This window comes from Hetaerina americana, unplaced genomic scaffold, assembly GCF_022747635.1.
Source record: "Hetaerina americana unplaced genomic scaffold, ioHetAmer1.1.p SCAF_15, whole genome shotgun sequence".
Classification (NCBI taxonomy): Eukaryota; Metazoa; Arthropoda; class Insecta; order Odonata; family Calopterygidae; genus Hetaerina; species Hetaerina americana.
This window is the reverse complement of record NW_027286625.1, coordinates 11655068-11668726: the sequence shown is the minus strand read 5'-3', so window position 1 is coordinate 11668726 and position 13659 is coordinate 11655068. Positions and strand designations below refer to the sequence as shown.

Sequence of the window (13659 nt, the reverse complement as noted above, 5' to 3'; positions counted from 1 at the left end):
AAAATGCAGAACAAATAAGAGACCCAAGAGAAAGTGCGTTAGAAGTTGACAAGAGCTGAAATTAGTTTACAAGGATCATTAAAATCTACTCTGAATCAGTAGACTCATTGATGATGATCCTTCATCTTTCCTCACCTGATTTTTATCACTGCAGCATCTTTTGCTGTATAAGGTTTAAAATTAGAGGGAATATATTTGATAATAGTGAAGAGGTTGAAAATCAAGTACCAATGTTAGTATTTCATCCAGTATTATAATGGATTATATGGCATGTGCTGTTCATTATTATGAGCAATGCTTTGTATTATGATGCGCAAGTAACCTTGGTCCTTGCTAAATTTAAGAAGTAATGGGTATATTAGTAAAATTAATTTTTTTCATCAAACTATGTTTATTACTTTTTATTGACCCAATAAGAGGTCGTCTTAGAGTTCAGATTTGATTTCCAGTTAAACTCTTTGGCTGTGGCCCATTTTAAGTATTATCATAAAAAATAATGATTAAAATAAAGACATTCAGAAATATTTGAATTACAGTCAAGACATTCTTTTAATTTAACGACTGCCTAATTTCTCCCAACACCAAAAAATTCCTTCTTACATTTCATAGTGAAAAACTTGAAAGAAAACTTACCTTCATTTTTGCAAGCTCAAGTTTTAAATGCGCTTGAAATTTCTTTTTAAGTTGCTGCAAAGTCAAGTAGAATATGTGAAAATTTCAAAAATGCTGAAAATAGATTTTTTTTTTCAACTTCTATGTAAAGTTATGTTTATATTATTTTGTGATTGGAAATTTTTCAATCTTGGATCATAATAAGAGGGTATACTAGCTGTACCTTTTTTACTGCTGCAGAATACATTCTTTTCTTATAAGAAACTTCTACCCCCTTTCTCCACTAACCCCATTTGAGCTAAATTCAAAGTGTCCGACCTGGATGAGTTCATAAGTACTTTTTTCCATTCTGAAGTAGTGAAAAATATGTTATGCTATAGTCTAGTAAACATGTCCCCTTATAAGAAATAGAATCTTGTTTATGATGCTTTTTGTTATACACAGGCAAAATAAAGTTGCATTTCTCTTATTCTAATTACCCTATCCTCAACATCAAACTCTAGGCCTATCTAGAAGACTTAATTTGGCGCTCTTTGTGTAATTGAAGGGACTCCCTTTCTAGTTTCTTTAATATCTTTGTTATGAATAACTTCTCAAAATTAGTGTTCACTAATACTAACTTTTGCCATTTCATGCATACAGGTTACAAAAATGACGAATACAAATGGAATTCTGTTGATAAGTGCATTACTGTTTTTGGAAAGAAATTTAATTCAACGTTTGATTTTAAATATAATTTTGCTAAGGTGTCAGAGCTCCGTCAAGAATTAGAAGCCAGACTTCTGAGTCCAAAGGGATTAAAGTCACAGTTGATAGCTCGTCTCAGCAAGGCCATCAAGACGGAAGCGCAGAGAGCAGAAGAGGAAGATGAAGATGACGATGAAGGGAGTAGGGAGGCCAGCCAGTGTGGAATGGATGGCGATATGGAAATGGAAGGGATGAAGGAGGACAGGAAGGGAGATTCCAATATGGAAACAGATTCACAGCTGCCCACAAAGGTGGAGTTAGATGAAAGGGATGAGGACAAGAGAAAGAAGGAGGCAAGTGTGCATGTGTGGATTTCCCCATTTAGAAATTAGACTTGAATTTCTTGATCAGTGGGGGGTTCTGGGGAAAAACAAACTTCCTAGTTTGCTTACAGTTACTTCCTTTATTAAATGGGTTTAAAACTCTTTCAGGGTATTTTTCTGTAATGAATTCAAAGTGTAGTGTTATGATGTACAATTGTAGGTTAAAGTCATTAATAGCAGTCATATTCAGCTTCTCATGCTCTCTTGAACAATAATGATGTTATCAATTGTTCAATAGCAACCTGTTCATTCTTGTTTATAACTACTTAAAGGTGATCTGTCTTCAAAGCTCTGCCACTACTCAGGTTAACTTAACTTAGTCGCACTATGATGATAACCTAAAACATTTACTCAAGCCATATGTCATGCCTGGAGTTGTATTCCAAAACTCATAAATGATGTAAGTCATCATTATTTATAATACCTCTTCTTACGTATCATCACTCTAACAGTTCTATAGCCCTTAAGGTTATATTCTTTACCAAAAATGGGAAACAAAGAAATCATCACATCAGGGCTCTATTCTTCATAGCAGCACAGCATTCACTGCAGCTGTGTAGAATACATCATGACTTCTCTGAATAGCATAAAGGTTAGAAGAACACCCAATTTGCACTTCTGCTAGCATTTCACATGAGACTGTCTTTACATTCCAAGTGTCAGTTAACATGTAAAGATGGTTCTCAGGGACAGTTTCTACATGAAAATGACAAATATCATCCTTCCCTCTTCTGTTATCCATGGTCTGTTTCAAAAATGAGTAAAATGGGGAAAATTTGGTTGTAGATCAAAGTTCAAATTACCGAAAGTCTTCAAAATAGCACCCTTGTGCATGGACAAACTGATAACAGCGCCTCTGCCAGTTGCAGCATGTTCCTGGAAGGTATCGATGGGAACCTCATTCAGGCACCTCATCACAGGCTCTTTAAGGTTATCTAGCATTCCACAATGGTTGTCTTTCAAGCTCCTTTTTATTCTTGGGAACAAAAGTAAATCTGGCTGTGCCACATCAGGACTGTAGGGTGTTTGGGGCTGCGTTTCCACCTTGTGCTTGGTCAGGTATACTGTAATGAGGAAGGTGGTGTATGATGGCATGTTGTCATGGTGCAGCCTCCATTTGGCAAATATCTCCTTCCTTATGCATTGCACTCTTTTTTGTAGCCTTACGAGGAATTGCACATAAAACTTACTGTTTGCTCTCGTCTCTGAGGTATAAACTCTTTGTGGATAACTCCTTTTGGGTCAAAAAAGACTACTTTTTTTTAGGACAGACCCTGCAGTTGTGATAATATTTATGTTCTCTTCTACTATGTGTTTAATGACATTATGGGCATTTAACATGTGTTACTTTAGCACGGAACCATATGTATATTATTAAATGTATCAGTGGTCATATAAAACACCTAGAATTCTTGATGGCAAACTTCCTGCATACAACCGCCAGTTCAAAAACCCTAGCTGTCTTGTATTCAGTGATATCTTTAATTTAGACCAGTTCAGTAACTCTTAAAGATGAAATTATTTTCATTGATACTAAATAACTCGTGAAAGGAAAGTATACATCATCACATTTAAAATATTATCATGCTCCAAAAGAAGCTGTAGGTGGATGAGTGTGCTGTTTTGGTTTAACGTATCCATGAAATCTATTACTGAGTTGAAAAGTTAATTTGATGATTACTTCCTTAAGTCGTGGAATAAAATGAAATTATTCAGAAAACATCATAAAATTTATGCCAATTACAATTTTATATGAAAGTCGGTGACAGAGTTGAGTCTGAGACGTGCTATTGCTTCAATTACAATTATGCCTCTATTTTACAGCATCAAACCTAAAACCTCAAAATTTTTGACACCGTTCACTTATTATTTCAGGAAGATGAGAAGCGAAAACAAGATGAACGTGAAAAGGCCACATTAGAGCGAAGGTATATGCTGCCTGATACACCTCATGTATTGGTTCATCCATCCAAGACAGCCAAGTCTGGAAAGTTTGATTGCACAGTGATGTCACTTTCGTTGTTACTTGACTATAGGCAGGAAGACACAAAGGTATGCAACTATAATAATGTTTAAAATTCAACCTCCAATTTGTGTTGTTTCATTTTGATTTTTTGACTTAAGCCCAGTAATTGAAATTGAGCTAGTTGTTATGTTGCTGCTTTATGTTTTTTTTATTATTTATTGTTTTCTTCAATTTAGCAGTTTAAATGTGATACTTAGAATTAAGGAAATGTAAGTTGTGGTTTTATGTTATATAATATATTTTAATGGTAACTTTGTTTAACAGGAACATTCATTTGAAGTGTCGTTATTTGCTGAACTCTTCAATGAAATGTTGATGAGGGATTTTGGCTTCAGTATATATCGAGCTCTGTGCTCAATTCCTGACCGTTCGAAAGAAGACAAGGATGAAAAGATAAGTGTAGGTACCAAGTATGATTGCAACCAAGCCACCCCCCCCCCCCCAATTTTCTTAGGAATTTACTTAAATAACTGAAGAAGAAAGTTCGTAACTATAGAAAAGTAGAATGTTTTGAGAGCTAAGAAAATAAACAGTATTTCTTCTTTGTCATTCAGTTATCATGATGCATTTTGGACTGGAATCTGTATGGATAATTCCATTTTGAATCTATTGGTTGATTACTATTCAAGTGAATCATATCAGGATAAAAACCATGTGTTGCACGTACATTTGTATGGTCATTGAGGAATTTGGTGGCATTTAAGCAGAAGACCCTTTTTGTGAAAGAGGAGACCTATGGTTTTATTCCTCTCTCTCAAACTTTCAAATGTTCTTACTCTCATTCCCTTAAATTGAAGTGCCAAAGAGTTCAATAAAAGATAAAATATGTAGCGATTATAATTGATAATTTATAAACTCATCTGCTTCAAACTTAACTGTATGGAGGTTTTGAATATCCACATTTAAACATGCTAAAAAGCTGAATGGTGTTGGCTATGACACCTGGAAGTGTATCCATTTATGGGATTAAGAAGTATGCCAGCATTAAGAATATAAAATATCCTTTCCCTCCATCACCTAAATCAAAAAGTAAGAGTGCTATATGCTTAGCACTATAGCCACAAATTATTGCATGATGAAATGTTTAAGTATTGCCCAGGAGTTCGGCAAAATAGCAGCAAACAACTTAATTAACGATTTTGCTTTTTTAAGGGACCTCAAAAAATTGCAATCATTCATTAAATTGCATAAGGAAACCATCAACTGTTTCCTTTAAATTGAGTTAGGTGCTTAGAATTGCCCTTAAAATTGTTTCATGAGCACCTATCATGGATGCAGATACTGCAAGCTTTTTCTAATTATGACCTTAAAATTTTTATAGTACCATCTTGTGTATGGTCAAAGCCTTCTACGCACTTCCCTATTCCTGATGTCATGCTTCATTCAGCCAAGTGCCACCCACTTCTGTGATGTGCATATGCGTGCATAATCTTATTTTTTTTCAATTGAAAGTCTCTGTACTAATAATGGTGTATTCTTTAACTGCAGAAGAGCAATTGCACCACGAATTAAAATATGCACTTTTCTATTGCCGTAATCTAAAGTTTTCTGGAACCTTAATGACTCAGTAACTGAGGGGCCAAGTAACCCAGCAGATCTTAGCCATCCAAAGTGACAGGATTCTGGCATTTTATCCAAAAATGTGTACCAATATCCATGCCATAGTATATTTTATTCTGTTAATATAGCCTTGCACAGAATTCATGTCTTTCCAAAAAAAAGTGCAATTTTTGAGTTCCCATAGAAAGCCTCAAAAAAGTGATATTTGATGTTACCAAATTTTCTGTGTTCCTACTCTTTTGTTGTCTTAGCCCGATGACATTTAAGATCAAAGTTTGGCATTTATTTTTTTTATTACCAGGAGAGAAGAAAAGATAAAGAGAAGAGAGAAGAGAAGAAAGATGACAGGGATGATAGGAAAGATGAAGAAAAGAAGGATGATGCTAAAAGGAATGATGATAAGCAAGAAGAAAAGGAAAAAAGTGTTGAGAAAGACGAGGAGGATGAAGAAGATGAGGAGGAGGAGGTAAGTTTGATTAAGGTTTTGACAATAATAATCATTTCTAATATGGAAAGTCCGGAATTGGAATCCCAGAAAACTAGTATTTTTTTGACATTGGGTTGGCATAATTTATATTTTGTTGTAAATTATGTTAACTCACTAGCCATCCTACTTGGAAAACTATTTCCATTTGTTTGAGTTGACTTTCTCTTGTATTATCAGTATTTCCTGAAACAAGCATAACGTAAAATTGGATGCTATCTGCTATATTAATGTTGATTTGTTTAATATTATCATATAAATCGGTGTATTTAATTCCCTTTTTTCTGAAATATTGACACACACAAAAAGTAGTGTACATCTTCAAGTAAGGTCTAGTCCCTCCATTATCTCTCAGACCGTCATAAGTTCCTGGAGTACATACATGTACCTTGACTCTTCTCTGAAACAACATGATATTAGAGGGGGAGTGTTTTCATTTGATTTCTTATTGCTCATAGCTATCAGGTAAGCTAGTGCTCTCTAATAACCTTTCAGCAATGTTTCATGTATTTTCATCTGTAATGGACAGATTTTAGCCCGTACAACGTCTGTTCAAATAGTTTGCAAACTTAATTTATTATTGAAAAGATTCTTTGCTAACAAATTATCGGTCAGGGTCCTCTTCGAAGTAGTCTCCTCCCCAATGTATGTATTAACTCCCCAACGGTGTTTCAACTTTTTGAAACAGTCCTGAAATGCTCATAAGCTCCTCTATCTCTGAAATGGTGGATAATCTTTTTCCTTAGAGCTGGGTTTTTAGTTTGGGGAAGAGGACAAAGTCACTTGGAGCCAGGTCTGGTGAATATGGTGGGTGTGGAAGCGCAGTGCTCTTGTTTTCTGCTAAAAACTCATGAGATCTGTTAGACAAATGAGCTGGTACATGGTCAAGGTGAAAAATCCACCACTCTGCCATTTTCACTTGATTCTCCCTCTTAGGCATTCCATAACCCCCAGGTGGTATTATATGTTGACTGTCTGACCTTATCAAGGTAGGTGTCATGATGTGCAACCCCATTTGCATTGAAAAAAACAGTTAATATCACCTTGGCATTGGAGCAAACCTGTTGAGCTTTTTTGGGGCAGGGAGATGTTTTTCCAATCCATTGTGAAGATTGCACTTTTATTTCATTGTCATATCCATAAACCCATGAGTCATCACATGTTATGGTATAAGAAAGTCGATGTTTGTTCATTTATTTCTGTCATGGTTCAGTTGCCCATCAGATGTTATTCTTTTCTTTTATTCCCATTGTCCCCCTCAAAAGTTAAAAAGAGGGTATTTGGAAGTTAAAATTGTTAGTAACGATGAGGTTAGAAGAGCCTTTTGGGAAAATTTATAAGTTATCCTTTTCATCAATAACAGCAATTAACTGAGTATGTAGGGATTGGCAAAAATGTCATCATGCAGTAGGTATCGATGCAGTGACTTGGCGTGTGATTTAATGTGACAATTATTTTGCAATCCATCAGCAGGTTGAAGTTCTTGAAGTGACTTAAGTTTTATCAAAAAGTGTTGGGTTTGTTATTGCATTGGTGAAAGAGGTTTTCACAAGGAGGAGGGAATTGATGACAGTGTCATTGAGTAAGGATGTCAAGGAAAGGCTCATTAAAACTTAAATAAAGATTTGTTGGGAGAAATCAAATGGATTCAGGAAAAATGGATGCAAAGCATATTGATTGGCAGTGGGATGTTGAAGACTGTGATAGAAGGGAGAACATTAGGCGAGCGAGGAAGGGGAAAGAATAGAGTCCAAATGTTAGACCAAGTGAAGGAAGTTATGCAGAGATGAAGAGGGACTCACTGTAGTGTCCAATGTCAGGTCATATTTTTTGTTAGGAGAGAAAAGTAAATTTATTGTTGTAGAATTTCAAAGGTGTGTCCATCCAAAACTTACCTCAACCAGTAGGATACTAATAATAGTGATTGTAATTGCAGGTCTTAAAACATGTGCTTTTACTTACGTATAACCTAGCCATTTCTGTCAATTTTCAAGTATTTCAGATTTTTATCCCTGTATTTCAATGCTCATGGGATCTTATACTGATGCACATGGTACCCTGGTTTATATGGTACTTGGGAGTAGTAAGGTGTAATGTAATCTTTTCATAGGAGGAAGAGGAGAATAGTCGTGACAGGAAGGAAAAGGATAACAAAGGGAGAGGAAAGTACAAAGAAAGTTCTCGAGGCAACAATGAAAAGAGTGACAGTAAAGGAGACAAGAGCAAGAAGGAGAAAATCCGCATGTACACTGAAGATCCAGCCCTCCTCCTCTCCTTTGTCTATTTTGACCAGTCACACTGTGGTTATATTTTTGATAAAGATGTAGAAGAGATACTGTTCACCCTGGGCCTCAATCTCTCAAGAGCACAGGTAAGATTCATTTATTAATATGAAATTTTTTTTCAGTAATGCCTGGTATATGGGATTTATCCTCTTGAGGAATGTAGATTTTTCTAATGACCTAACATTCATTTTCTTAGTATTCGTTTATCTGCTGATTTTGATGTGGAAACATAGTTTTTAAGTGTTTATTTAATGAATGTGTGTAAATTAAGAGAAAAGTTTGTAAAACAGCACTTCATAATGTTTTTTGATGAATTTAGATTTGATTGGAATGTAATTCGTGCTTCTGGACCAAGGTAAAGTTCTTCCCAACATACTTAATGCTGTTTGAAATTGGTAAATACTAAACGAACCATGGAAACCATAAAATGCCTTCTACTGTGTGTAATGTCCATCATTTCAAATTAAGATAAGGGGAATCACCTCTTGCAAAAAAGTAGACTTGTTTTTCTTCTTTGTTTGAAGCAAATATTATGGAATAGTGTTCAAAATTTCTTCTTTCGTTAGTTATTCCTTATGGTGCATTATATAATATCTTGCGATCTCCATTCAGATAAAGAAGCTTGTACAGAAAGTTGTTACCCGTGATACGTTAAACTACCGAAAGTTAACCGACAAACCTAAGACCAAGGATGACAACTCTGGGAAGGATGGAGAGATAAGAGAGGCTACTAAGTTGAAAGAAAAATTGCCACTTAAAGAGTATGACTTGGGATCCAATCTGGAGGAACTAGCTTTTGGTGAGTATATTCCTCTTGGACATTGAACTAATTGAATTTTTATCAATTGAATGTATTTCATTTTTCCTTAATTATAATGTCTATATTTCATTGCTTAAATTACAGGTAATAAACGCTTGCTACCAGTGTTTCATAATGAACCTCCCACTCCTCTTAAACAAATGCAGATGCAGTGCAATGAAGCCAAAGAATCATCTGAAAAGCCATTGGCAGAAGGTAATTATTATTAATAATGGCATTAACAGATTTGGTAATACAGTTGCATTTGTAGCCTTTCCATTTTATCTGTAAGGGCTGTTCAATCATCATACAAGTACAGGTAACTTGTATGAGTTTAAACACATAATTCATTGTTCAAATTTTCTATTTTGTTTTATTAGTAGTATATGTGCCCAAATTTCATTGATTTGACTTCAGTATTGCATAAACTACAGCTATTGCTAGTTGTTGGATGTTTGTTTTGCCTGTGGTAATCATGGAGGTAACAGATTACAAGCAATACACGGCATTGAAATTTTGCTAGCACCTGAGAAAATCATTAATCAAGGTCAGTGTAATCATGTAAGAGGCTTATGAAGAGTCTCCTTACCTATAGCATAGATAGAAGATGGTTTAACGTCTTTGAAGAGAATAGAGAGTCTTATTTTAAAGAAAGTGGGCCTGGAATTCTAGTCCCTGCTTTTATACAAGAAAGCATGAACACCTCTGCCTCCATTGTGAGATCATCAATTATCAATGGGAGCACTATCAGAAATAGTTAATCGGTTTCATTGGTACCAACCACATGTTAAAAACAAAAAAAAATCACATTAGACTTGTTTGTGTTCATTGGGTCATGAAACTAATTTTACCTCATCAACTTGACATTTTACTTATTTCTGGGTTCCTCTGCATGTGTTGCTTTCTGCTAACAACAGTTTTGCCTACTTTAATTTTAGCAAAACTGTTGCCAGTAGAATGCAAGCTGTGAAACCCATGCAGCCTCCACAATCTTCACTCTGCAAGAGCCTTCACATAGTTTAAATTCATGTGTAGGTTTGTTCGTAGTTGATGTTGCAGCGAGATGAGGAGTTTCTTTTTAAGTTTATAACTGCATTATAAACTTGGCTAAATCATTTTATCTTGAGAGCCAACAGCAAAGCTCTGTGTAGATCTATCTCTGTCATGACCAACTCGTCATATCAATATTTTTATATTCTAGCAATTGCATATCAGCATCTAGTACTAGCTAACAGCTGTCAATAGAGCATACTATAGTAATGATTTGCTGAAAATTCTCTGAAGCCATATTATTCACAAAACTCCAGTTTCAATATTAGAACCTAAATGCTGCAACACGAAAATACACCGCTGCACATCATAAATGTTGCTGAATGTCTTGGGAAAATCCATGTGAAATGTGTTCCAGACCAACCCTCTAGTGCAGACCTAGCTCCATGCAACGTTTTCCTGTTCTTGAATGGGGAGAAACTCCTTTGTAAAAAGCATTTTAATTTTTAAAAAAAGCAAGTGTAATAAGTGATCTGAACTTACTTCAAGATGCATTGGCTGCTCCTGATTCAATGTTGAAGTCAAATCAATGAAACTTATATCATGCACACATGCACAAAAAATTATGCAAATAAAATTTCATTATCATGCTCTTTTGAAGGTGATAGAATTTTGGGAGTGATAAGGCTTGTTTCTTACAAAAGGATCATTTTTTAGATTTCTTACTATCATGAATTATCTCATAGTATTTATTGTTAGAAACATCATTGCACATATTTATTAATTTCATTTTAGCATGACATAACCTCGGACATTACCATAACTTCAAAATTGTACCATCTTGGTTCCATATTCTCTAAATTTTCCCAGTATGACCATGTGTGATCTCAGGGAAAGTATGCCAAATATCCTCCGTACTTAGCTGTTTGCTAACTTCTTTAAAATTGAGAACTGCATGTTTTACTTCAGGATATTTGGCATTGGCTTCTTTCAAAGAACTAAATTAGTTTTTTTTAGATATAGTTCCAATAACAATAGATGATTCCACGAAAGTACTTAAGGGTTTAGAAAAAGGTTGGAAGAGATTATTATGGACTGGTTCGTAACATTTCTGGGGTAGGAATTTGACTAAAAGATTTTTTTCAATCAGTAATAGTTCCCATAGCCCAAAAAAGGGAATGGCGGCCATATGTGAGGATTAGGATTATAGAACAGTGTTTGATTTCAAATGCAGTTTGATACCGTGGTTGATTTTATTTTTCATAGCTTCTGTTCTGTGAATGTGAAACTGACCCCACACTAGCAAGACAGGTTTACAGATGCCTCTGCCTTACATTGTCTATCTGCAACTTCATCAACCCACTATCCATCCAGCCCTTAGAATAAATGTGCACAAACAAACCTGTATGCAGAGTATGGCTGACGTTGATTCTTCCCATAATAACTTTAGGCAGTTTTTCTTAAGGCAAGCTTGTTCTTGAAAAACAAAAGAGGTGACTTTTATGTTTCATCAGCATAGAAAAACATAATGACTGTGCAATTAATTTTAATCATGAACACAAGTTTCAACAATTTTTTGCACTCTAAGAATCTGTTTTGTTGGAGGGTGCATCAAATGTCAGTAGAACCTCATCCATGTTTCCTATTTGTGAAAGTTCAAAATTTTCTTTTTCTCTTTTGTTCTATAAAATTTATGTCACCCGGCAATCTTATTTTCATATTCTGTGGTCATCTTTTGTGCTGTTTTGGTTTTAGTCCTTCGGAATTTCTAGTAGTCGTTGGTAATTTCTATTCATGAATCTGGAACACTATTATGTTTAACCTGTAAAATCAGTGAGATCTCTGTTGATAACAATCACTCCTGCTTTTTGTGATACTCAAATTCCAATCTTCTCTGGTCTAATTATTATTATCAGTAATCTAACAGTTAAGGTAGGTTTTGGATGGACACAAGCACTTAATGGTACAGACAATTCCCTTACCTCTCCTAGCAAAACACAATTTTCCATCCAACATTCCTATCCTATTCCTAGCCCTTTCTTGCTTGCCTAAAATTCTCCCCCCTGTCACATTCAAGCATCGTATGACCAATCAAAATGCTCTGTATCTATATATCCTGCTTCTTTTTGATTTCCACCAGCAATCCCTCTTCCTCTCACACCATTCCTAGCAATTCTTCATTTGTTTTCCTTTCAGTCCTCTTCACCTTTTCTATCCTTCTCCGCACCCACATTTCTAAAACCTCAGATCTATGCATGTCAATTGGACTCAATGACCATATTTCTGTGCTGTATGAAACCATGATCCATGTTGAAATTTAAATGGGCCTTTTCTTAACACCCATTTCATCAATACTGTCCTTGTGGTAGTGTCTTAGCCTTATGCAATTCTTCTGCTTATGTCCTGATTACTTCAAAGAGAGGTAAACTGTTCCACCTGCTCTAGTTTATGAACTCCTATTCAAATTCAACTCAGCCTTCATCTTTCTTGAAAACCACGTAACCTTTGTTTTGTTTAGATTTGTTCTCATTTCATATCTATCACCCTGACTTTCCAATGCACTCAGCAATGCTTCCAACCCTTTGGCTGACTGACAAACTAAAATTTGATCATCTACAAAACCAATTATTTTATGGATTCACTTTCATTCCTAGTTCTTCTTATGCCTCTTTCACAATTTCCTCTGCATATGCATTATACAGCACAAGTGATAATGGACACCCATCTTAATCCTCTTCCCAACCCTGCCCATCTAGGCTCCATTCGCCACTAGCACCTCAGCAATGTATGTACAGGTTGAAGATAGGTCTCTTATCCCTCCAATACATTATTCATTAAGCGCACCCAATTTATTCCATCAAATGGCTTGTTGATATCTACAAAGTAGGCAAATACATCCTGATTGTATTTTATGCTCAGTGACCTCATTGATACAGTGGCATCACACATGCCTCTTTCCTGCCTGAAACCTAACTGATAATCCTCTAAGTAATTGTTTTCCCTGCTCTTCATCCTCTTATTGATGATCTTGAGACCACTTAAGCTGCTTGCAAAATCAAACTTTTTGTGTTGTAGTCTTCACATGTGGCTGCCTTTCCTTTTTATAGAATAGGAACTAACACTTATATGACTAAATTTCTCCCTCTTAAATGCTGATAATTAATTCTTCCTTCCACATATTCTTAAACTTGAAGTAGTTCCATGGGAATTTTGTCTACCCACTAAGCTTTATTGGATTTCAAATCCTTTAATGACTGTATCTCTCTGAGTAAGCCTTGGACCCTAGCTATCTTTAAATACATCATATTCTCTTCCTACATCAAAGCTTGCTGGCCTCATGTCTCTAACAAATGGTTCCAATGTATATTCCCTCCATCTCTTTGAAATTTTTCCTGGTGTAGTTAAGAATTTTTTTGATTTATTCTGGATTGTTAGTGTGGATATTCCCTTCTTAATTTGAGTGATTTTGCCTTTCTGTACAGCGAATTAATTTCACTCTTTCTTTGTAAGCTTATATCCACCACACTGTCTTCTGCCATGCTTCTTTCACTTTATTTTTTACCCCCCTCATTTTTTACTTCCGTCTTTTTATGTCCTTCTACCTAACTCTATATTTACATTCTTCCATGGTTTCTTTGGTATGTTCTAATTTGTCATTAGCAATGCCCCCAGTTATGTCCTCACTCCTAATTATCTTTACTTCTTCCTTGTGGTTCCTGTTAATGCTTTCAAATTCTTGTCATCTAATGCAACAATTCAGTGTAAAAATCATTTGACTTGACCTGAATGATTTTTATGCTCTGAAATGAATATTAATGGACGACTCAGTACTC

The 13659-nt window shown here is 35.3% G+C and overlaps 1 protein-coding gene across 2 annotated transcripts in view; it reads left to right on the top strand.

Annotated features, from left to right (window-relative positions):
* LOC139686798 (cell division cycle and apoptosis regulator protein 1-like) overlaps positions 1-13659 on the top strand; it is a 55302-nt gene that overhangs the window by 35948 nt on the left and 5695 nt on the right. For both annotated transcript variants that reach the window (XM_071583846.1, XM_071583845.1), the window contains exons 15-21: positions 1359-1652; positions 3558-3734; positions 3973-4107; positions 5570-5734; positions 7863-8123; positions 8650-8836; positions 8942-9052. In XM_071583846.1, coding sequence (XP_071439947.1) covers positions 1359-1652; positions 3558-3734; positions 3973-4107; positions 5570-5734; positions 7863-8123; positions 8650-8836; positions 8942-9052 — 1330 coding nt within the window. The remainder of the gene's footprint in view (positions 1-1358; positions 1653-3557; positions 3735-3972; positions 4108-5569; positions 5735-7862; positions 8124-8649; positions 8837-8941; positions 9053-13659) is intronic.